The sequence below is a fragment of the Scophthalmus maximus genome, chromosome 6 (genome assembly GCF_022379125.1).
Source record: "Scophthalmus maximus strain ysfricsl-2021 chromosome 6, ASM2237912v1, whole genome shotgun sequence".
NCBI classification, from domain to species: Eukaryota; Metazoa; Chordata; class Actinopteri; order Pleuronectiformes; family Scophthalmidae; genus Scophthalmus; species Scophthalmus maximus.
In genome coordinates, this window is record NC_061520.1 from 10,002,073 (window position 1) to 10,026,738 (window position 24,666).

At 42.0% G+C, this 24,666-nt stretch overlaps 1 protein-coding gene across 1 annotated transcript; it reads left to right on the forward strand.

The window, feature by feature from the left end:
• The first annotated feature begins 6,392 nt into the window (after nucleotides 1-6,392).
• Nucleotides 6,393-20,055, forward strand: slc6a1b (solute carrier family 6 member 1b). Its single transcript, XM_035631761.2, has 15 exons — nucleotides 6,393-6,789; nucleotides 8,072-8,532; nucleotides 8,854-8,985; nucleotides 9,234-9,334; nucleotides 9,820-9,929; nucleotides 10,398-10,530; nucleotides 11,226-11,360; nucleotides 12,118-12,221; nucleotides 12,766-12,890; nucleotides 13,272-13,384; nucleotides 13,616-13,747; nucleotides 14,821-14,923; nucleotides 15,070-15,170; nucleotides 15,622-15,789; nucleotides 17,438-20,055. Exons 2-15 carry the CDS (start codon nucleotides 8,265-8,267, stop codon nucleotides 17,549-17,551), a joined length of 1,839 nt encoding a protein of 612 aa, XP_035487654.2. The 5' UTR covers nucleotides 6,393-6,789; nucleotides 8,072-8,264; the 3' UTR covers nucleotides 17,552-20,055.
• The last annotated feature ends 4,611 nt before the right edge of the window (nucleotides 20,056-24,666 follow it).

Genomic DNA, 24,666 nt, shown 5'->3' on the forward strand with positions numbered 1-24,666 from the left:
AATTGCATAGCCAGGAATTTAGACATACAAATGGTACATCTTCATATCCTTGATTTTTGCAGTAAAATAAGTGCAGAGCCTGCTGCTGTGCAGTACAGAGCTCTTTTGATTGCAAACATAGGAACCCCATGCTCTGAGCAATATTGACCTTTTGGTGTGAAAGCCCTGTTAGCCGTTTCTACACGACAGGCGTTTGAGTGGTCGAATACTGCGTACAGTATATTCCAAGATTGACAAAGATAGATCTGGCACCTATTGCTTATGTAATAACACTTATATTTTGAAAATTGTCAAGTTGTTGTAGTAGAAAAGGTTGGATGAAATCCAAAAACAGACCACAGATGTGCATGCAGCTCTGCTTCTTCTGCTTTGGGTTTCTGCAAGTACAGGGCTGCTCGCTCATTAGTCAGTGTTTGCAGTCCACGAGTACAGCCACATATTTTCAGCATGCATATTTTGGGCTAAAGTGGGATCACTCGCTCCAACCGATGAGGTTAAAATCACACAAAGTAATCAGTATTTTAATGGGGAACTATTACAATTGGCTTCTGAGAGTCACCAATCACATCAGATCATCATAATCACTTGTAAACCTGAAGAGGTTTTGATTCAACCATGAAGCAACGTCATTTAATGTACTTGCTTTTCCATATCTGCCCTGAATGTGGAATGACCTCATGTAATGTGCAACTATACATAACATTGACTGGTGTTGCTTTCTGCATCTCCGATGTTGGGAGAAGAAGCCTTTCAAATACATGTTTGGAATGCAATGTTCACTGTGATGTGTAAATCCTTTTTTATTTTTATCTATTTATTTTTGCTAAAATAATCACCACCTCCTCAGAATGCAGTGCTCTTCACTTAACACACAATCACACAAAAAACGGTCAAGTGAGAGGTGGCAATGAATAAACAAACAATGGGTAAATTACCATTAATTACCATTTTAATGCATCATTTTTTCATTCATAAGCTCTTTCATTAAAGTGTGTAAATAAAAGCGCATTAGTGACACAGACGTGGTCACATAATGGGCCTGTTTAACATTCGTGATTCTAGAGTCCACCACTTTAGCTGAGATTGAAATGTGTCCCACTTTGCATGGATGGTCATAGTTTTTTTTGTTTCCCAGAGGATGTAATCTACTCAGATCAATGACCGCTGACTCTTCCTCTTGTCTAGTGCAACCATTAGGTTGACTGTTGTGTTTTTAGTGAATTGTTTAAACAACTAATGGATTGATTACTATGAAATGTGCTACAAAACTTCATCAAAAATCGAAAAAAAACTTTCTTTAAAACTCGAGTTTAGCATTTTGGCCAGCGCCATCTTGGTTTTTTGAAACCAGACATTAAAACCAGAAGTAACCATATTTGGAGGAGTGGGGTTGGGCCTAACTGAGAGCACGTCCACTGCACTTTCACCTTTACTTGCAACCATGCACCTATTGGATGGCACTAGCTGTCAATCACACTGTATCCACGCTCCAATACATACCTTTTTTTATCTTCTATTTTACTGTAAATGGGACCATACGCCGTGACTCCGACTCCCTCCCAACCTTTCAGTCATGTCTTAGAACCCACCTCTTCTCCTCTTTTTTTTCTTGTTTTGTCTTGTTTTGTATAAGCGCTTTGGGTACTCGAAAAGCGCTTTATAAATCCAATACATTTTTATTATTATAATTTACTAAATGAACATCATGGTGTATTGAAGAACACGTGAAACTAGCAATTGAGACCATAAACTAATCAGCAAAATCTTTACTGACTCAAAATCAAGTTGAGAAGTATGGTCATTTTCTCATAGACTTCTATAGAAACTGACTTCTCTTTTGCAACCGGTGGAGTCGCCCTCTGCTGGTCATTTGAGAGAATACAGGTTTCAGGCACCCTGAATTGGCTTCACTTTCCGGACACAGTGACTGTGACTATTTTCATACACAGTCTATGTTTGGAACAGGAGCTTTAACAGAAACGTCTCCTGCCATGCTTAATATTCACCCCGTTATTTACATGATGATACGGTGAATTTAATATGACATGTGGCTGATATCACTCATGGAAAATACGACCTTTTGCATCAACAGTGAGAACGCACATTGACATGTTGTACATGTTTCTGCTGCAGCGTGGTTACCTTGTGCTTCCCTGGTCAACAATACTGTGATAAATCATGACAGGGGTCAAAACAATGTCACGGCTCATTTACAGACGATACATCATTCATCAGATGTCTACCGGCTTGACACGTCTCGTGATATTTAGGCCATGACAGTTACTTAATGTTAATTGATGAAGGAAAACGACTTGCATGAATTTACAACCAGTTAATGGTCAACTGATGGTTGCGTTTTGAATCACCAGTAATTCTGGCATTATTCCATAAATATTGTTTAAGTTACCGACAGAAAAATCTAGTTTTCCAGTATGGCTGCTGCTACTTTTAAAGATGACACTACAATACAGCTGAAGTTGGCTCAGCAGGAACATTTTGGCATTGCTTTCCTTCTTCCTTCTTTCCTCATCAACTTCTACATTTCTCCCTGACTGTGAGAAGAGTGAAGGAGGCCAGTATTTGTTTTTACTTTGCTACTGTGTTTTCACCCCCCTCCCCCCCCTTTTTTTTTTTTTAGAAATGCACCCTGGGTTCTTTTTGTGAATCACCCGGCAACAGAAACATCACTTTGTCTCCATCTTTTCACTGCAAGCGGAAACGTCGCGCCAAGGCTCCTCTGGAGAGGCCTAGCAGCGTCCTACCTGACTGACTTACCAATGAAGAGCCAGACACAATCTGTGGGTCTGCAGTGTTACACATAACTGGTCCTGACAACAGTCCCTCCCTCTCTGCGCCACCCGAAAAGAAGAGAAGCTTTTTAGCCTCAGGAGACGTGGAACAGCGACGGCATAGGGCCCTGTCTGTCTTTCTGTCTCAGACCCTGTCAGTCTTTATCTGTTGTTCACATGCACAAACACACATTCATTTCCATAAGCTCTCAAGTGCAAAGCCAAAATACAACAATGCACCCAAAAAAATCTTATTCGCTTTCTATTGATTGCCAAGCTTTGAAATTGATTTGGAGAGTGACTGCAGGTGATTCCTGCACGTAATACAGGTTCAGAGATAAGAAGGTCTTTCAATGTGATAATGCCATAAGACTGTAATAATATGCAATTTTGTTGATGAAGAGACGGAAGTATTTTTTGTTAGGTTTTTAATCTGTTTGGAGAATTCTCAGGATACAAGAGGTCAACGGTGAAGCAGTGGAGTGTCTGCTGTCTCATATCGCTGTCGCAAAAAGAAAATGAGGTACGTTTGAATTTTTACCTCCATGGTTGGTCCACTTTTAATTGTCCAAATAACTCAACAACTGTTTGATGGATAGTCATAGATCAGATTCACATTCATGCTCCCTCAGGATGAACTTTAATCCTTTAGGTGAACCCTTAACTTTCCACATAGCAACATTGTCACATCTGAACTGAAAAATGTCAAATACTTTGGTTCATGACTAAATGATTGCAAAACGTATGACATTCCCATCTGCCTCAGCTGTATTTCACACACGGTGAAACAGGACAAACACTACCTGGATTAAACATACGCATGTTGTATTGTAAATGCAAGTATGCTCAAGTGCTGACGTTAGCACTTAGCTCAAGGCTCAAGTGCGGTGGATGTAGACTCCTAGTTGTGCAAAGACATCCTCTCCTCACAGCTATGTGTGCATTCATTTCCGTTTATCAACGCACAATATTTGTTTTGCATGCATTTAAATATATCCTGCTGGAGTTGCAGTTTTCCGAAAATGTACACGTGGGACGAAGTTTTTCATGTTTCCATCACACACATTTGTGCAAATCCTCGGAGGAACACAGACAACGAGAGGGAAGATATTTGTAAAGGCATCTGTAAATGCATGTATGCTTGCATTACAAAATGCATCTGTCATCGTTATCGCTGTCATCATCACCCGCGTCGCCATTTTGTCGTTCTCACATGAGCGATGATCTGCTCTACAGTCTCGGAGCATCATGTTTTGTCCCCTATGTCTGAGCAGTGAAACTGACAGGGGGGACAGCTGTCTGGCCGAGTGTCTGCCTGTACTCTGCTCTCTATTACTACCACCTCCTTCTGTAATTACAAGCTCCACTGCACACAGGCTCACAATCAGGTGGGGCCCGGGCCACAAGCTCAGCTCCACCAGCTCTCGTCTGTGTGGCATTTTGAATTCCCCCCATACGAGAGCTGCGGGCCAACAGGAGGCTTTTTGCACATCAGAGGTGCCACAGCCTGCAGGCCAATCAGCCGGTTGGGATTAGAAATGCAAAATTTCGTTTTGTATCATTAGAAGGCTAGCTCACCCCTCATTGGTTCACCATCTGGGCATTCATTCCTTCTCTAGCTGTGGTGGGGATTTTCAGTAGTACCTCAGTCGGCGATGCAGAGCCTAAAGCATAGCGGAGGGAAAAAGATGGGAGGGAAAGATTTGAGGTGAACACGGGGGGTAGCACGGGAAGCAAGATAAATAAGGAGTTGTGGGGGCAAAGAAGAAAAAGAAGAATATAATCAAATGAACAGGAGAAAATGGAAATGGTTGAAGGAAGGCATCGTGGCACTCTGGACACAACACACAGTGAAACACAGACCGAGATAAACTTGAGGATTAATATTATTATTCATCAATTATAACCAGACAGAAACTCACACAAACGCCGGCACACAGTGTCTCATATAACAAAAAACTAAAATGTTATGAGTTTTCTAGAGAACAAAGAAACTCATCTTGGTTGGTCAGTACGTCCAAACATATATGTTTCTATAAAATGGCCAATGGCCAGATATACATTCACATCAAGTTGCAACCCACCGTGACGTCACCCATTGGTTAGGGAACTGCCGTTTGACCAGCGCCATTTTGTTTTTTTTGCAACCAGACAAAAGGGCGGGGGTGAGTCTGGCTGAGAGCTCGTCCAGTGCGCACCCGCCTACACGTGCAACCGTACACCGATTGGACGGTACTATCTGTCAATCATGCCGAAGACACGCTCCAATGCATGCCGCGCTTTGTCGTCTACTTTACCCTAAATGAGACTTTCATTTACGAAATGAACATCATGTCGCATTGGAGAAGACTTGAAACTAGCGATTGAGACTACAAGCTCTTGAGGAAAATGTTCACTGATGTTATGAATCAAGAGAATAGGATCATTTTCTCATTGATTTCTATGGAAACTGACTTGTGTTTTTTGCAACCAGTGAGTCGCCCTCTGCCGGTGATTCCAGAGAATAAAGGCTTCCGGCATTCCGTATTCCCATTCCAGTGACCATTTCCATTTATTATATACAGTCTATGATTCATATCATAAGAAATAGGAACCTGGGGGACCCAACCTTCGGACACCTAGTGCCACTCAGCATTACCATGTCGACTCTATGTGATTGGGTCAGAGTTGAATCCTTGGAGAGGAATTAATAACCAATCAGAGCGAGTGTGTACCTTATCTTACATTCACCGTTTTTGTCACACTAATGTATGTAATGCATCCATAACAGTGACATCATGACAATGACATTGCATGTGATGTCACCTTACATTAAAATGAAGCTTCACTGGCTTCAGTCACACATCTGTCATTACCAAAGACATAGGAAGATTTTCTTTCCTTAAACATTAACATTGGTTGTATCCTTACTCAATGTCACAATTTAAAACCTTTAGCTGTCAAACTCCGAAAGAGTCTAAATCTCCCAGTGAGACCCTAATAATTTATTCCGATGCGGGGGTTAAAGTCTGCTTTGAGACTGATCATTTGGGATGTTCCACAAGGGTATTTCCTTTTGGAAGACGGCGGGCTAAGAAGATTATAAGCACAGTTTTCAATTTATCTCACACACCCTGACTCCCTTTATTGGCCGAGACCTTCCTTATCATGTTTTGCCAGAAGCTACAGAGGAAGCCTTCGGCATCGCCCACATCTGCGACTTTGGAGTGGATGCATTTGATGTATAACGTTATACATCAAATTATTACTATTATTTTTACCCTGAGTGTGGCCATTTTTCTGTCTTTCTTTTCTTTTTTTTCACACAATATGTTTCCCATTAATTATCCAAAATGTGGATGGATGGACATTTTAGAAAATTGAAATATGATGGAAAGAAAGCGTGCAGAACTTGATGGAGTCCTCTGTAGAAATAACTTACAGCACAAGCAAGTTGATATCCAAATGTTACGTAAGCTATATGAGTCTTGGTGTGCATCAACTGGCCCTTGAGTGAGTGAGTCAGAAGGGGGGTGGGGGGGGGGGGGGGGGGGGGTTGCTAATGTTAAAAAAAAGAAAGAAAAAAAAGACCTGCAGGAGTAAGGATATAAAACCTTGAGACAAGAGGATGCTCCGCTCTCAAACCCGCTGCCATCTCAGTGGTGGAAATGTTGGCGTTGGGGAGGGTCGACTTTGAGGTGACATTGGCGCTGTGCAGATGAGAGTGAGGATCCTTTGCGCTCCATGTTACGTCCCTGCTCGCTTCAGCTCAGACGGCGGCAGCTCCTTTCCCCGTCTTCTCTCCCCTCCTCTCTTTCAGCACCACTCCCTTAAGGACAGCACCTCGCTCTCGAAGACGCATTTTGTCCGCCATCCTCCCCCCCTCAGGATCGTATGTGCTCGCTCGCTCGCGAAGTTTCCACATCGGTGTTATCCTGCAAAAGTGCGAGGAAGTAACTTTTCCTTCAAATTCGGATTTCCCCAGCGGGAAAACACCGTGGCGAGGAAAAACATTTGACTTGTGAGTATTCCGTTTGGATTTGAATAGAAAACAGAAGTGTGGTTTTTGTGTTCGAAGACGCATGGCTTTCAAACGAGCCACGGAGGAATTTTGGCACGACGCACGCAGATGCGCTGAATTTGGCAATGTGCGCCTCACTCGACGGCGACGCAGAGTTGTCTCATGAGGGTCAGTGGCGCATCTGATGCGCGAGTCCTGCAGCCTCATGCTCGAAATGTGTCAAATGTAAATTCTGAACCCGGAATATTCACAGTAGGTGTTAATATGAAATTGATTTAATATGAATATGAAAAAGAAGATCTGAATGTAACCGTGTTGCCCGGGTTTGCTCCTCGCAATTACGCACGCGGGGTACAGAGGCGCGCGCTCCAGGTTCCATCCACGACGTTTGGCGTTTTTAAAAAAAGTTTTCAAATATTATACTAACATATATTTTAAATGAAATGGCCTGGCGAAAATGGTGTTATTACGTAAAGGCCATGTCTAGCTGCAATTTAAAATGAATAGTAATTCATAAGAAAATGAAATATTTCACCTCTGTCCTGATGAGAATGTAAATTCAGACTCGGTGACTTATCGTCACTCCAGGTGATTCATTAGACACGATCGTTGCGTCGGACTCCTAATTCTGTTTCACTGCTCTTCTCTTGTGCCCTGGCAGTGGGAAGTGGGCGATTGGATTCAGAGCCTCATGAATCAAGGACAAGAGCATGGCTCTAAATTCCTCCTAACATGCATTCACTGCAGGCGATCAGAAGTGATTCTTATTGCATGAGAAGTCTTTATTTGATCCTGTGGGGTTCACGGATCGTGGGGCAGATTTTTTTTTCTTCTCCCCCTCCCTCTCCACCCTTGAAGAAATGTCATGCAATTAAAATGGATGCATGCACAATAATCCTGTCAAATATATAAATACTGTTTTCAGTATTATTAATAATATTATTCGTGTAAAATGTCAGGAATTTCTTTTTCAAAATAAGTAATTTGGCAACATTTTTATACTTAGAAAATTAATATACATTTTTCAAACAACTGATGGTTGTGTAAATGCGAAATAAGTCATTCCAGTAATAAACTGAAATTCAGGAAAATTGTTTTGTTTTCTATGGTGTTAATTTCTTTACCAAGTAGAATTACGCAAACGAATCCTTCATCATTTTGATTTGACATTCCACCTCAGACAATATTCCAAACAAGTACATTTGCAAGATAAATGATTTGATCTATTTGAGGTCCTCTGAATTTTTTTTTTTATTCATCACATATTTATTTGTGTTCCCAGGGTCGCTGGAGCGCTGCGAAGGTGCCTCTGCTTCTGCCCATAATCATTCTCACTGCCCCGATTATTCGCCCCCGCTCGGCTGCTGTCTGCAGGAGCGAGGTGTATACGCGACGGAGAAGCTGCTGTCTGTCTGGACCGGTGCTGAAACCCCCTCCTCTCCACTGGTCAGGACTAACCGACACTCACAGTGACCATGGCCACCAACGGGACCAAAGCCTCGGACGGACACGTCTTAACGGAGACTGTGAATGACGCGCCCACCACCGCCGCCACCACCACCACCACCACCACGCCAAACGACAAACCCAAAACCCTGGTAGTGAAAGTGCAGAAGAAACAGGACGTACCCGAGAGAGAAACGTGGGCTGGGAAATTTGACTTTCTTCTCTCTTGTGTCGGATACGCAATCGGACTCGGGAATGTCTGGAGATTTCCTTATTTATGTGGAAAAAACGGAGGAGGTAATCTGGAATTCTTGACAATTTTCCTTATATCCATACACGAAAAAAAGGAGTGCAAAGATGTCGACATGAAAAACCTGCCAGTAAACTCCCGGAGGTCTTTTAATTTAGATAAATCTTAAGTGTACCCCCTCTACCCACCCCACCCCCACCATGGCAGCCATGCGTAATTGCGCACAAACGAGAGCCCAGGCACTGATCTGGGCGCAGTGTGAATACCAAATGCTCCTTTTACCAAATATCTCATCTGGATTATGTTGCATGTTAATAGTTCATGGTTCACCTTCACTTATACACCTTTACCTCTCACCTCTCATTCAGGGGCCTTCTTGATTCCTTACTTTTTGACCCTCATATTTGCTGGTATGCCCCTGTTCTTTCTGGAGACGGCTCTTGGTCAGTACACTTCTATTGGAGGGCTTGGAGTGTGGAAACTGGCTCCCATGTTCAAAGGTAAAAGGCACTTTTGCGTTATCCCCAAGGCCCCAAACTATGTTTGTTAATTGTTATGTTAATTGGCCGCCTCATGTAGGCCATGTAGAATTTTTCCGGATTTGGGGGCCTTGTAATTGCGTAATTAAGAAAGGTGTATTCCCCATTAACAAAGAAAAACAAAAAAACAAACAACTTACAGACATTTTTGACTCTTTCTTTATTTCAGCAAGATTTAACATCATGCGTCTACTCTCCTGTTGTTTCAGGTGTGGGTCTGGCTGCTGCAGTTCTGTCCTTCTGGCTCAATATCTATTACATTGTAATAATTTCCTGGGCTCTTTACTATCTGTACAATTCCTTCACTGCTGTGAGTATTTGATGTTTATACATGTCCAGGGTGTGTTTGTGTGTGTATGTGTGTGTGTGTTGGGGGGGGGTATTCTTTAAGATCTCACACAAGTGGCCCTTTAAACTGGAACAAAGCACAGATATTTATTTTTATTTACATCGTAACCCTTTTAGTCATGTGCCAGGTTCTGTTTGCCAGTGCCACTTATATAACAGTGCACAGCCCCTAACAGAGTATGACATTTATTACTTCCTTTCCCACATAATTAGCGCCTTACACAAGGTATTGATAAATGCATTTGGCGATGAAGCATTCATTCCTGTGAGAAGAGCATGAAATCGCAATGTCCCAAATGAGTATCATGGTCTTGGCTGCTCGACAGCCAGAAAGAATGAGACCCGAGGGTGGGAGAGTGGTCCAAGTAAAAAGAGCTGTCTGTGTGATTTTTTTTTCTTCCTCTTTCTTCCTCTTTCTTCCCTTTTTTTTGTTCCCTTAATTTTCAGGATCTGCCATGGCAGACTTGTGGCAATCCCTGGAACACAGACCGCTGCTACACCAACTACAGCATCCCAGACACCAGGAACCTCACCAGCGCCGTGGTGGAGTTCTGGGAGTAAGCTGAACACAAGGGTCCTCTTAGATCACAAGAACACTGCTCCGTTGTGAACCAGTATTAGCGACAGAAAGGTCGTTGCCCCTACTGTGTGTAATGAAGGGCCAGTTCAGGGGTCAAAGTCTGATAGGGCCATCTGCATTTCAGACTCTGACCTTCCTTTGATATCTATCCAACCCATGACACAACTAGCATGGAAAATGTGCAAATACAATTAATGGCGATAGTCGAAACCAAGACAAAAAAGTGGATGAGTGACAAAAAGACTATAGATGTGCCTGAATGCAAGGATGGCTTCCTTTGACTGGTGGCCCTTTAAAAAGCTTTAGAAGTGAGAAAATACAGGCCCGGCTCTTTGTGAATATCCAGACACGTGCATATTTGTGGATGCTCCCATGCGTGCTGCATGTTTGAGATAAAGGATGCATTTGTGCATTGAAGTAAGGCCGCTTTACTCCTTCCCTGCAGACGTAACATGCACCAGCTGACCGATGGCCTGGAGAAGCCCGGGGAGGTCCGGATCCCGCTGGCCATCACACTCGCTATTGCGTGGGTGCTCGTCTATTTCTGTATCTGGAAGGGGGTCGGCTGGACGGGCAAAGTAAGTAGAAGAAGGGGACGAAGACAGAAACAAAAAAAAAATCTGTTGTGGAGTTCAAATTGCACAATATAACTTCATGCGTCATAGTCTGCTGCTCAAGGTCACAGCATTGACACAATGACATGTTGGATTAATATCAAAAAAATGGAATTAAGGATTTTTTAAAACCTTGATGTATCTACTTCTAGTTTGTTTTAGTTTGCTATTAGTGTAGGATTAGCTTGAAGATCAAGATGCAACACCACCCCCTACAGAATATTTTACATGCAGTTTCCCTTTTATTCTACACTCATAAGCACATGTATTTTACACAATGGGAGACAGTGCTAAGCTCGGCTCTGTGAACCACAAAATTATAAAATTCTCATTCTTTTTTCTCCGTGATCTTTAATGTGTTGACTCTGACAGAACAGTGTATAATTAGTTCTTATAAGGAGTCCAATAGCGCACAGGGAGTGTGCTGAACCCAACCGTTCTGGGGTCATCTGGCCTCTGGGGAGTGGCAGACTAGGTCACCACTGCTCTGCGTGGGTGGCGCCGCAGTGACAGAGCTCCTTGTCGAGTTGAACAACTTTTACAGTTTTACTTCTTACAGTTTGGTTGCCTTGCACGACGAATACTCCGAACACAATATTGCCTGTAAGTTTTTGATTTTAAAAAGTTAACAACGGCCTTTGTCCCTTTGTGTCCCTCAGGTGGTCTACTTCTCGGCCACATACCCTTACTTTATGCTCTTCATCCTGTTTTGCCGTGGCATCACTCTGCCTGGTGCAATTGACGGGATCCGCTTCTACATCACACCAGACTTTGCAAAGCTCAAGGAGTCTGAGGTATGTCTCTCCGCTCTCTCTCTGTCGTGCAGGCCCAGATGTTTAAGAGAAGCTCCAGTTGAATTAATTTTGACTTTTGGGGCAATGTTGCACTCACTGTAGAGATTGCTTCCCTGCATCTGATATTGTAATAAGTCACTGGGTGGAGAAAATACTAATCCAAATAGATGCTCACTAAGCGTACAGTAAAATCGTGATACCAACCCTCATTGACAATGTCTTCAACAATCGCTTTGCAAGGGCAGCAAATATATAGCCATGAAAATATTACTTTTAGCATGTTTTCCAAACACTTTTTGTACACATTTATTTCGTAAGATGCAGGCTAATTAATACTATAATCTCAAATAGCTATTGAAAGGCTTAAGTATATTTTGAAAGACGGTGTCCAGAAACAGAGACTCCCACTGTATTCAGTGTTTGACGGATTTCTTTTAGACATTGCCTGGTTTTTTCTTCTGTTAATACATAACTTAGCTACATATTAAACTTGAAGTAGTACATGACACGGGGCCAGATCAAGATGGGATGTAATGGGATTAGGAGTGGATCAGGACTAAGTTTGCAATACAAGCACGTAGGTGTTACAGTTTCCTGCAACAAATATTTCCCCCCAGTTTGTGGCAAATGAGGCCACGTCACAGTGAGATTAATTTTTTTCCCACCCATTGTTCAACTGTATTCAGTATAAACTTTGCTCAATGCCTGTGTCCAGACCTGGTTATTTATTAGTTATTCTCTTATCTCTGGGTGCCAGGTGTGGCTGGACGCTGCCACTCAGATCTTCTTTTCCTACGGGCTGGGATTAGGTTCTCTGATTGCTCTCGGCAGCTACAATCCCTTCAAGAACAACGTGTACAGGTAGGTGATTTTAGATATGTTCCAGTTCCGGTTCATTTACCGCTTCAATTAAACATTAAACATTAACAACACATTTTGACACAGTGTTTCTTAAAAACCAGTGCAGACACATCCTATATCTCTTCATTTTTAATGGTGACCGTGCAGACGTCTCTTCTTGGGATTATTTTTGGTATCCTGGCAGCATAGTTTTGTCTATTTTGGGACTATTGAGCCTCAATCTTTACCATGTTGTTTCATGATTTGGGCTGTACCTCCTACAGGGTTAGGTTTGTCACAGCCAGTGTCACATTGTAGGGTAAACATTAGCCGGTAGCGCAACAACTATTGAGCCTTGGTTACAACGGCTCTGAAACTGCTGGAACTCACTGGCATTTTTTAGAAAGAACGGGTCAAATTTGAATGTATTCCACCGCCGTGCTGCTGCAGGATGCAAAATGGCGCCGTCCCTTCCCCCCGCGCCTCTCGACAATGTGTGACGGGTTGATAAGGAATTGATACAGGCGTGACAATGGCTGCCTTGTGCTTTGTCTCCCCCCAACAGAGATTCTATCATTGTCTGCTGCATCAACTCCTTCACCAGCATGTTCGCTGGCCTCGTCATCTTCTCCATCGTGGGATTCATGTCCAATGTAACAAAGAGACCCATCGCTGATGTGGCGGCCTCAGGTAATTGCAATCAATGTTGAAACTCGATAGCGACAATAGGCACGACGGGCAGGAGATATTTGCTACCGTGCACAAATTTGCCCTTGAAATTGCTGGGTTTCTTATTTTCTCATCCAGTTTTTACACCGTCACGTTATGTCAGTTCTCGTTTCGTGTTTATTAGTGATGAAGAAAAATTCTCAGTGGTTTTTCAATGCTCTCAATCCTTGTGTTAATACCCACTTGTATTTTAAGCATTCTTTTTTTTCTCCCAAGGACACAGATCCAGTAACTTCTTTGATCCAGTTTTTACAATTATTGTATTGTAAGAACTTTACCTTTCATTTTGTGATATTTCATTACTCATGCAACGTCTATATTATTTTATTTATCCCTTGTCAGGGCCTGGCCTGGCGTTTTTGGCTTATCCTGAGGCTGTCACCCAGCTGCCCATCTCTCCCCTCTGGGCCATCCTCTTTTTCTCCATGCTGCTGATGCTGGGAATTGACAGCCAGGTAAAGATGACAAACAAAATTTTCAAAAATTATCCAAGTTCTTACTTCTGGACCATAGTAGTATATATCAAATGAATGGAGTCTTTTGCTTCTGGGTGGAAACCTTTATAAAACATTGTTATTATAGTGTTACTTTGTCTTACACTTGTCATAGCATTTGACCGGATGTTTTTATCATGACAGCAGTGTATTACCTAACACTGTTTCGACATGACTCTGCAATCTCTCCAGTTCTGCACCGTGGAAGGCTTCATCACTGCACTGGTTGATGAATTCCCCCGGGCTCTCCGAAAACGCAGAGAGATCTTCATTGCTGTCGTCTGCCTTATTTCCTACATCATTGGACTGTCCAACATCACCCAGGTACATTCCTCTTTCTCATTGGACAAATCTGCCAGTTCTCAGAGACTCTACTGGCCAGTTTGTTCAAGAACACTCAAAACACCAGCCGGGTGGCGGTTGGTAACTGTTGACATATTCAGAATAGTGTGTCTACGTTTTCGTTAGTTTATCAAGCACCAAACTACTATATAAATATAATTTGTAGGTATTTCCAAGCATTTGTGCTTGTATATTTTTCATAGACCTGTCCCACAGAACACCAGTGGTTTGACCTCATCAAGTGACCTATGATGACTTGCAAATGCAAGAGCATTAACTCAGCTTGACAAACATTCACCTATTTATCTTCAATCATTACCTTAATGGGGCATTATGAACTATGTCCATCGAAAATATGGATCAATGACGGTTCTTAATATATCAATCAACGTTTTTGTCCTACTGTAGCTCTCTCCCGACATCGATTCAGTAATTTCTACTAAACGAAAATGCAACTTGGACCATATTTCACAAGATTGTCATAGACTCTAACTTCTCGTTTCCAGGCTTTGGTCCGGCAAGTCAAAAGAGACCTTCAAAGTACTGTATGCCATACGAAATTACAAGCAACTGCTGCACAATGTACAGCTGCTTTTTTTTTCTTAGGCATTCTGAAACTAAAAGTTAAAACCAGTGCATGTTTGCCTTTGCACAAGCGCCATAGGCAAACATGTCCCTCTACTTCTGCTTTTTCGCTTTCCCATCGTGCCATAGTCAAGCTCCGGGCTGGTCCCTGAATTGGCCTGACTGTGGACGAACATGCATCGTCGTTGATGAAAGGTTTAATCGACACTGGCCCTCCCTGTCTGCGCTGCACTTTCACAGCAATGCAGCTTCGACAAGGAATCCTTTGCACTAGTTCTGTCCTCACCAATGAGCTGTCACGAGCACGCACCAGCCACAGCCGCTGGTGCTCTCGCCTTCAATGTTGTTCCACTTTAGTGGTTCAGCACTGTCCAGTACATCCAATACCACTGCTGATTATTCTGTTTTTTCTCCTTCGTCTGTCGCATCCCCTTATTTTCTCTTGTTTTCCTTTTCTTCCTTTTTTACAGGGTGGACTGTACGTGTTCAAGCTATTCGACTATTATTCAGCCAGTGGAATGTCCCTGCTCTTCCTGGTCTTCTTTGAGTCCATCTCAATTTCATGGTTCTATGGTGAGCCACACTTGTGTCTATCAGTATATTTTTTTTTTTTCAACCTAAAAACAGACACAGAAACATAATGGATTGTGGAATGTACCTATATCTCCGTACCAAGATAACAAATACAGGATTCATTTGGTCTTTACTTCTGGTTCCAGGTGTGGACAAATTCTATGACAACATCGAGGAAATGATCGGCTACAGGCCGTGTCTGTGGTGGAAGGCCTGCTGGCTCGTTTTCACTCCGCTCATTGTGGCTGTAAGTGTTATTATTTGTGGCTGACACTCCAACAATGTACCAGACACCAAAGGGAAAATATCACCTCATCAAGGACAATATTAAGGCTTTTGAGTGTCCAGCAGAAGATATAGAGTATATTAAGAATGACAACAAAACTTAACTGACTACTTTAACTGACTGACTGCATTGAAATATGAGCACTGTCTCACCATACCGTCATAGAGTAAAGTGCTCCTGGTGAGGCTTAAGGTCATTTAAAGAATTTAAGTCTTTTGATAACATCTTTTAAATGTATTTTTAGCTAGAAAAATTTGTAAAAATCAAAAGAAATCACTCATATGCATGCATGTATGTGATGTGTCGACTGGACACATGCGCCATACCACAAAATTGTGAAGTTCTACAGTTTTGACTGCATCCAAAACGACGAGCCTAAAGTCTTTTTTCCCTTTGTCCCTTGCTTACACAGGGGGTCTTCTTGTTCAGTGCAGTGCAGATGGTTCCCCTCACCATGGGTGACTACGTGTTCCCGTCCTGGGGTCAGGGGGTCGGCTGGTGCATGGCCCTCTCCTCCATGATTCTCATCCCCGGCTACATGGTCTACATGTTCCTCACACTCAAAGGCACATACAAAGAGGTAAGATCACTCACCAATAGTTGATGCAACAACTTTTAACAGTCGGTTAAAAATACATACAGATACACACAGAGAAAATATCATGACACTTTGGCTGGTGTATTGCAGTAACAGTATGTAGCCACAGATTTTTCACAGAACATATGCATCACGTACCCACATCTGAGCATTTCACACATCGATTAGCCGGTTTGGATTTTAATCTGCGGTCGGTATAGCGTGGCAGGCTCTGTGGTGAGACTTTCAAGTGGATTATTGGATATGAACGATTTTTTTTTTTTGCTCAGAAATATTCTTACATACTGGGTTGCAGACCGATCCAACACAGGGACACAGTGGTGTTGTTTAGAGGGGCGTTGATGTTGTCTGAGGCTAAAATTATATATTTTAAATGTGATACACAAGCCCTGAGGATTTATAGAGGCGTTTTAATCAAGATGGGAAGCTTAAATGAACCTTTGAGTTTCAATCTGTGGAATATTTTTTTTTTACCAACACAGTCTGATCCAGAATTAATATCATTTTCCATTTACAACATTTGCATGTGGCTGGCAACAAAGCAGTACCTGAGATGTAACTGAGCAGCCAAAGGACTCTTCATACTGTTCATGAAGAATGTTCGTTTTAGCCCAATTGGATTTTGAGTTTTGCGCATTAAAACTGCACCAAAGGCAGCGTGAGCCGATGGTTTCGCAATGAGCAAATACACAGTTGTTCTGGGAGAAGATGTGATGAAACGCCAAGGAGAGCGATAAAAGGATTAGTCAAATGGAGTTTCTAATTTGTTCACTCGAACAATTTGAGATGGCTTTTTGGCTACGAAAGCCACTGAGCTCTCAGTGAATAACATTGATTTGTAGGCAGCAGAACGGCCCACCGCATTTTTATTGATCTAATGATTCTAATCAATGGAAGATAATACCATTTTCAGGCGTGCCATTTACATTAAGAGCCTTTTTGATTTGCAGTCATCCACTATGTGTTGGATAATAACCTTATATATCCATATATCTATACGGCCCCGTGGTGACAGATATGCTGTAGCTTCGCAGCCTCCACTGGCGGATTAAATGGGCCATAATTGCAGACAGCGCGACAGAGGCTGTCAGGGGCGATGTGCAGGTGTCAGATCCTGCAGTAGCATCTGATCGCTGATTGTCTAATTGTAGCAATCAGCCGGCTGATTAGTGCTCTGCACCGAGGCGCACGCTTACTTTCACAAACACTCCTTGTAAATGCCTTCTATGCCGCAGAGCCCGGGTCCATCTCCAACCACAGCCGAGAGCATTTAGAAGAATTATCAAGTTTGAGGATGTTTTGATTTAGATTTTGAACTAAACATTTTGTCAGTGTTTTAAATAATGTCCCTTATTCTCCTTTTTAAAATACCATATTGCAAAAAGCCGTATGAGTACACACAACCTCATATCACACGAGGGAGCCTGTCCGAGCCCCAGGCTATGCATTCATCGAGCTCACAGCTGTGCAGCTGGTGTGTTTTCCGTCGGCTTATGGGTTTGATGACAAACTTCACAGCTGTTGAGTTCCGACTAATGGCATACGAATGTCTCATTGTATTTAATTTTTTTTTTAAGCCGTGTGACATCAGTGGTGTTAACACTCCTCTCCACGTTTCTCCCCCGTGCAGCGCCTCCGGATGATGATCAAGCCTGTGGTACTGGTGAAGGCTCAGGAAAACGGGCCGGACCAGCAGACAGAAAACCAGAATCAGGACCCTGCCAACGAGGAAGCCTACATTTGAAACCTCCGCCTGTTGCTGTTTCAACAGCCAGACTGGCACAATACTACATAAAAAAATGTAATCACGGTTGGGAACGACCACCAGACTTCTATGTCTGCTTTTATTCACCTACCTCCTGGGGACACGTGAGACCAACCTGATTACACAGTTGTTTTTAGTGGGTTTTCTGTTTGTTTATTTGTATAATACAGAGTTATAAAACTTAAAAAGGAAAAACAAACTACCCAGCAAAGTTGTTGTGATATTATGAATTTCATTATGCAAAAAAGTGAGTCTTTTTAGGAAAGGAGACGTGACTTAGGAAATTACTCTATATTGAACATATAATTTAAATTTGGAGGCCCACGTTGATTAAATAGTAGGTATTGTGCTACTTTGAAGATATTAATTAATCTACTAAAATACAATTACTGTACAAAGAAAAAATATTGGTAATTGCATTTTTGCTTGTAAATGAATACATACATTAAATGAATGCAGTGTAGTAGACGGAAGAAAATGCAATTTGAAAGTATGTAAAAGTGAAAATTGATCATTGTCCGATTTAAGGCAAAGAAAATCTGGGAATGTGCAACAGGTGAGGCCAAAACGGCTTGTATGTGTAAAATATGATTTAGTCAGACTATCACTCCCTTGCAGGATCCTGCAGTTTGCCTGAAATGTTTACCACCCATGTCTGGGGCTACCTTTGAAAAGCACAAGTAAAGTATGGAATTTGAAGCGTCCAGCTTTTTCTTTTTCCTTTTTAGGCTCGATTCAAACCTGTGGCCATAGCAAAAATAACTAACATAGCATTACATAGCAAGAGACTGTTATAATTGTTTCTTTGTTTTCTAAAGAACAATAACTTTGTATGTTGTCTGAATCTTTTTTGTAGAATCACTTTTAGGTCGTTTTTCTATATGTGAGAGTGAGAAGGACCAAAATCATACTCAAGTTTGAAAAGTTTGGTGCAGACCGTTGACACGCTGACTATCACTGGATTAAATCAAGCCTCCCCTACTGCCTCACCACAGCGTCAGGCTTAGCAAATGCAGCATCCGCCTACAAGCACAATTTGGATCTGTAAACTACCACCTGTAACAATAAAGGTGTAGCCATTACAGAAATCCCACGTTTGCACTGTGCGTTCAATATTTCTGGCTGAGGGGGATTATTTATGGATTATAGATTTTCCTTTTAACAACCAGTTCAGTGGAAAGAGAGAGTTGTGTTGCAATAAGCCAATGCTATTTCAGATCTGCTGTGTATTTTAAACTGTGAATGATTAGGTTGCAGGGACTGCAGCATTGGAGACTTTATTATGGATTTCTATGATAGCTACCACTATTCTGACAGGAACCGTTTACTTGTGTATCTGTTTAGTAACCCACTCCTCAGGAACAAAGGTGGATGTGACCAAATTCTCTCAGATACTACCATTTTACGCTGAAACAATTAATGCTGTGTTTTAAGAAAAAAAAAAATGCAACTAATTTCAAATTTCTGCCATTTTCTCCCATTTATCCAAAATGCTGCATGAAGCAGCAACGAAACACGAACACTCAAATCAGCATGTACGTACTTGGGCTTCCTCGAAAGCTGATCCAAATAGTTGCCTCTTTTTCTGTGTGCTAGCATCATTTCTTTCAGTGTAAGTGAACAGTGATGGCCTTCACTCAGTCATTTTAGTTGAAGCCATTGTGTGTTTCTGTCCTGTGGCAGGTGCAGATTTCTAATATCAGACTTGGCGAGAGAAAATGGCTGCAAAAAGCACTGTTAGCACAACAGGACATAGCCAGATACTATATAGGCCAACACCACTGAAACTACTCCTTTATAGGGTAAAGGAAAACCTATTATTACATATCATACATATTGGCGATGTTAAAATATAAATGTAAGAACCGTCTTTGTGACAGACCACAGATATCATCGTATTACTATGAAGAAAGATGAAGAAAATTTGCTTCTGTGGCAGCTACGTGCGACAGGAATCCCGTTATTTTTCTTTTATCTATGTTTTTCTTTTCAAAGATATGTGAATATAAATGTGCAATGACAAAGGGTTCTGTGAATTTTGTATAAAGCTACCATACTGCAGTTTTCTCTCTTGAATGATGTTGTAAACTGGACTGTGTAATACATGTATCTGTGAATGTCCGTACACCTGAGTTTTTCTTTTCTTTTGTCTAAATGTTGAACAAAAAAAAAGGTGATATTATTTGCTGTTTTCTGCAATAATATTATTATCTCAGAAACTAAAGCACATATCTCTCTCAACTGTAAAAAAAAATATATAATTACAATAACAGAATAGAGTAATAATAAAGATAATAATAATGTAATAGAAATGTCTAGTAAGAGAATATTGTTTTGTATATTTTTAGCTGTTTCATGGGCCTAATGTAAAATATTCTATGTAAAAAAAAAATATAATAAATGTCTTTAGATGGTGTTATATGAAAAAGCATGATCGCGATGTATGTTATCTGCAAAAATAAATAAAGACCTATAGATTATAACGTCTGTGTTATGTAATTTTTTTTTGGATGGGTACGCCATATTCTGAGGGCATTTATGTCCATTCAGTTATAACACATACAAGATATGATTTGTACATGCCAAAATGATAATTGTGAAAAGTATAAACTGATTTTTCTTTTTGTTAAATAGGATGTGACTCTGAATAGCTACAAGCACTGACTTAAAAAGTATGGAGATGCTCTTCAAACACGCTCTCTGCATTGTTCAGTGAGATTGCACACGCGTCACGCTGATGCTCCATTTACTGCATAAGTGGAAACGAATATGCCGTTGGCTCCGTCACCGTGAGAGATGTTCTCTGTAAACTTAGCTGATAGTTTTTCCGACAAAATGGCTCGAGCTACAACAGTATGTGACACCTGCACTGAGAGCTGTGCCAGCGTCGACGCTGTAGTCGTTCTGGCTGACGGCCAACCCCTCCCAGTCAAAATGCACCATCCACCTCCCTGCTGTTATGCAGCAGTAAGTCTACATTTGTCCTAATCCAGTACGTAGAGAGAAAGAAATCAGCAGAATCTGTATTTTAAGGTGTGGAACATAAAAAAAGGGAAGAGACTGTAGTAAGTAATGTCTAGCTCACTGCACCACATGTCTGTGCAGGCATGAGAAAGTACTTCAACCTCAATGTATGCAGAGCTAAGACTTTTAATTAGGACACATCTCTGTTGGCTCTTCACCCAAACATTTGTTAACACTTGGGAGTTGTATTCAGAAAACCCTCACGGAACAGATGAGAGCGTGTGATGTGACCATAGATTTTCACTGTTTGCGGACTTGAAATTCACTCCCCATTTAGCAGAGATTAGGGAGAGACAATTTAAAAAAAATTCCACCCAAGGCCCAGGGTGCGTCAGACAAAGGTTATTAACATGCTTGTTAATACCTGAAACACCATAGACACTAAAGAAGAAGAACAAAAAACTCTTTCCCTTATCTAACCAAGACACATCAAGGTCACACCTCCAATCTCCGCAGAGCATCAAACATGTACAGTATATTGTGAGGCACATTGCTCCTAATGTTTTAAGGTTCTTTTTTTCCTCACTGTTTTCTATAGTTGGCCGTCTTGTACATGTAGAAAGATAACTTGTAAGTCTTTTGTCTCTTTTTCCCCCCGATTGTTGCCTCCAGACTTTAATGGAACACATTTGAATATGTGAATGACAATGACACTATTACCTGAAGGGAAACTTAAGGCTTCATGAATTTGGTTTTTTTTGTAAACAGACATTCCGACAGGCTCGCCCACTTGACACAGTGATTGGCGGGGTGTAATAGAGCTGTCAAAGATCGTGTTTAAATGCCAATGTCAAGCTGTTTCTTTTACAACTACTTCAACAACTACTATCCACAAGGAAAGACCGCTCAAAACATAATCTTTATTTCCACGCCTCGCGACTAGAAAGTCATGCCACAGATAACACAGCTTGGTGCAGGAGTTGGAGGGGGGCTGATTAAATGGTGTATGAAGAGTAGCAGCACGTTGTTGTAGCCTTGGCATCAGGCGACTGCAACAGTTTCCAGTCGAGCAGTGCAGTATGCAAGCAAGAGGCTGAGCAGAGCACTGACGGCTAATGCAAGAAGCCATTGCAGATGTAATACAGCTAATATTTAGAGGCACACGAGAGGAGCGGCAAACTCCAGTTATCTGCCCGAACGAGCTTAAAAGCTTTGCTCCCTTTCAGTCAGTCTAATCACGTGGAACAGATTATTATGCGAATGCAGAAATATGTATGGAGTTTGTGATTGGTATACGGGCTATAGGGCAAAGCAACTACAAGCCCAAGGCAATCGGAGATTGGGCAGTGCCCATGTAGCACCAGATATCACGTGAAATCCTCGGTACGTGTACTCGTGGCGCAGTCGTTGGAGGCATTTCTCGAAGTAACACCTCTGTCCTAATATCTCCCCGCTTCATGAGGGGAACATGCCGTCTTATGCATCTTGTGAGCTGATATTAGTAAATCTGTAAACCTTACTGTCACGTGCAAGTATGAGGGATCAGACTAAGCTGGAAAACAGTGAGTGTGGTAATTTTCATTGACTCTGATCATGTGAAACATAACCACTTACGAGGAATAATACCATATACAAATACAAATATTACCATGGGTCTGATTGTCCGCCTGAAATCAAAATTAAAAAAAACACAGTCAGTATGTTTAACCTGACCCCAGCCTCTGATGTGTTACTCAGGGTTAATATTTTATGAACATTCAAAACCACTGATACTATCGAATAGTGAAAGGTGCGTCTGTACATCTGTGAGAGGAAGAGGAGGAGGAGAGACGGGGTGATTTCATACCAGGTCAGACACACCCTCAGTTGTACAGTGGTGCATGTGTGGGTTTGTGTGCACGCCAGTGATTCAGCATGTCCTTGTGATTATGCTTATATATATATATATATTTATATATACACGCACACAGACACACACATACACACCAGAGCATGCGTCAGGGGTAAAAGTGTTAGTTGTGGCGATGGAACAGACATGAGCGGAGCAACTCTGACAGTTCTAGTCTAGCAGAGGTAGCAGCGGCTCAGAAGTCGGCTCCGGGGCCCCAACGGCACACACACTGTGGAAATGGTAATCTGTTCTCTCTCTCCCTGCCAGCCTGGACAAGGCTCCCAGCAGCATGCGTACCCTCCAATCGCATCACAATCACTGGACGCTAACATGCGAAGCACAGTGGAGCAAAAAAAAAAAAACAGGAAGAAGAGGATAATTATTCGATTTTTTTGAAAAGAAGAGAAATACTCTGCTGACTCTACTTATAGCTCCAAGGTCGTATTTTTCCATGGTTGTTCCATGGAAAAGAGGCAGTGAGGTTACGCAATTGACTTTGTATCATAGCAGACTGTATAATGGGTAAACTTTGCGATTGGAAAACCAGCCACGAACTTGACATATTCTTTTCTTATAGCAATAATAACCACATGTGACGGCGACGACGCCATTTAAGACACAAAGGAACGGCGCTTCCCGTTGCGTAACCAACAACAAAGAAGATAATAGCGTTATCCCAGTATCTATCCTCGGTGATGGAAATGGCAGATGGTGGAACAGCCAAATTGACAAAAACAACTCAACCTCGCAAAATAGAAAAAAAAAGAATCCCGTTGACTGAGGAACAAAGACAAGTGAAGAAGGAACGTGGAAGAAAAAAGAAATGAAACGAGAGTGAACCTCGGACGGGCCCTCACTCTGAGGAGAGAGGCTTTAAAGACGAGATGCATTTTTTTCTTTCGTTCTACTAGATCAGTAAAGAACACAACCAGCCTACTTATCCGGTCCCCCCCCCCCAATTGGGGATGCTGCTGGCATTGAGTTAGCCATGATGCTTGTGCGGCCGTAAGTTAACGCCAGGAGCCAGAAAACGAAGTACGAGTTTCAATTGTACAAGCTTCTTTGTCCTCCTGTTATCTCCAAAGTGGGGTTCACAATTTCCTCAGGAGCTCTGAGGAAAAGTGCATCCTCACAGGTGTCTATTGAAGCGTCTTTACGTCAGTGACCAAACAATAATACCACCGGGAACCACCGGGGGCAGGAACATGTTGTCAGTTGTGTCTTTGACCAAAACCTTCACGTAAACTAGAACTGCAACAGTTAATCGCTTCATCGATCAGTAATCGATTACTAAATGAATCGCCCACTATTTTGATAATCGATTAATCGGTTAAAGTAGTTTTTATGTGGAAAAAAATGTTCTTAAATGTGAATATGTTCTGGTTTCTTTGCTCCTCTATGACAGTAAACTGAATATCTTTGGTGTGTGGACAAAAAAAAAACATCGTGTTGGAGGTTTGGGAAACACCATGGACATTTTTCACCATTTTATGGACCAACCAACTAATCAATTAACCGAGAAAATAATCAACAGATTAATCGATTATGAAAATAATTGCAGCCCTGCCATAAACCTCACCAAGTTGCTCTTGTCTGTAAAGCCAACGAAGTTTAACTATTTCATAAAACTAAATTCAGAAAGCCCTTACATTATTGTTGTGAAAAGCATGGAAGAATGACACAGCATATCATCCATCGTTTGATTTGGAGAAATGAGTTTGGAGCAGCCATTACACAGAACCCCAGCTTTTAAAAAAGGCTATCTAGTGCACCATACTGCCGAGCCTTTCCTTTACCGCCGATCTCTTTCACTCCAGCTGACCAAAGCTGAATCGGAATATCAGTGAGCCGTCATTGCTTTCTTTCTGTTCACCTTTACAACAGGCCACTGATAGCATATCTGCTCCCAGCAGACCGACAGACAGACAGGCAGTGAGGGGAGCAAAGGCCCTTATCGCTGCCTGCCATATGATGGGATTAGCTGGAGTGCTGTCTAACAAAGCATTAATGAACAGTTTTAATTGCCTGCACGCAAACCCTGCCAAGCCCTGCTTTCACTGCGCACACACACACACACACACACACACACACACACACACACACACACACACACACACACACACACACACACACACACACACACACACACACACACACACACACACACACACACACACACACACACACACACACACACACACACACACACACACACACACACACACTTGCGCTACAAGAC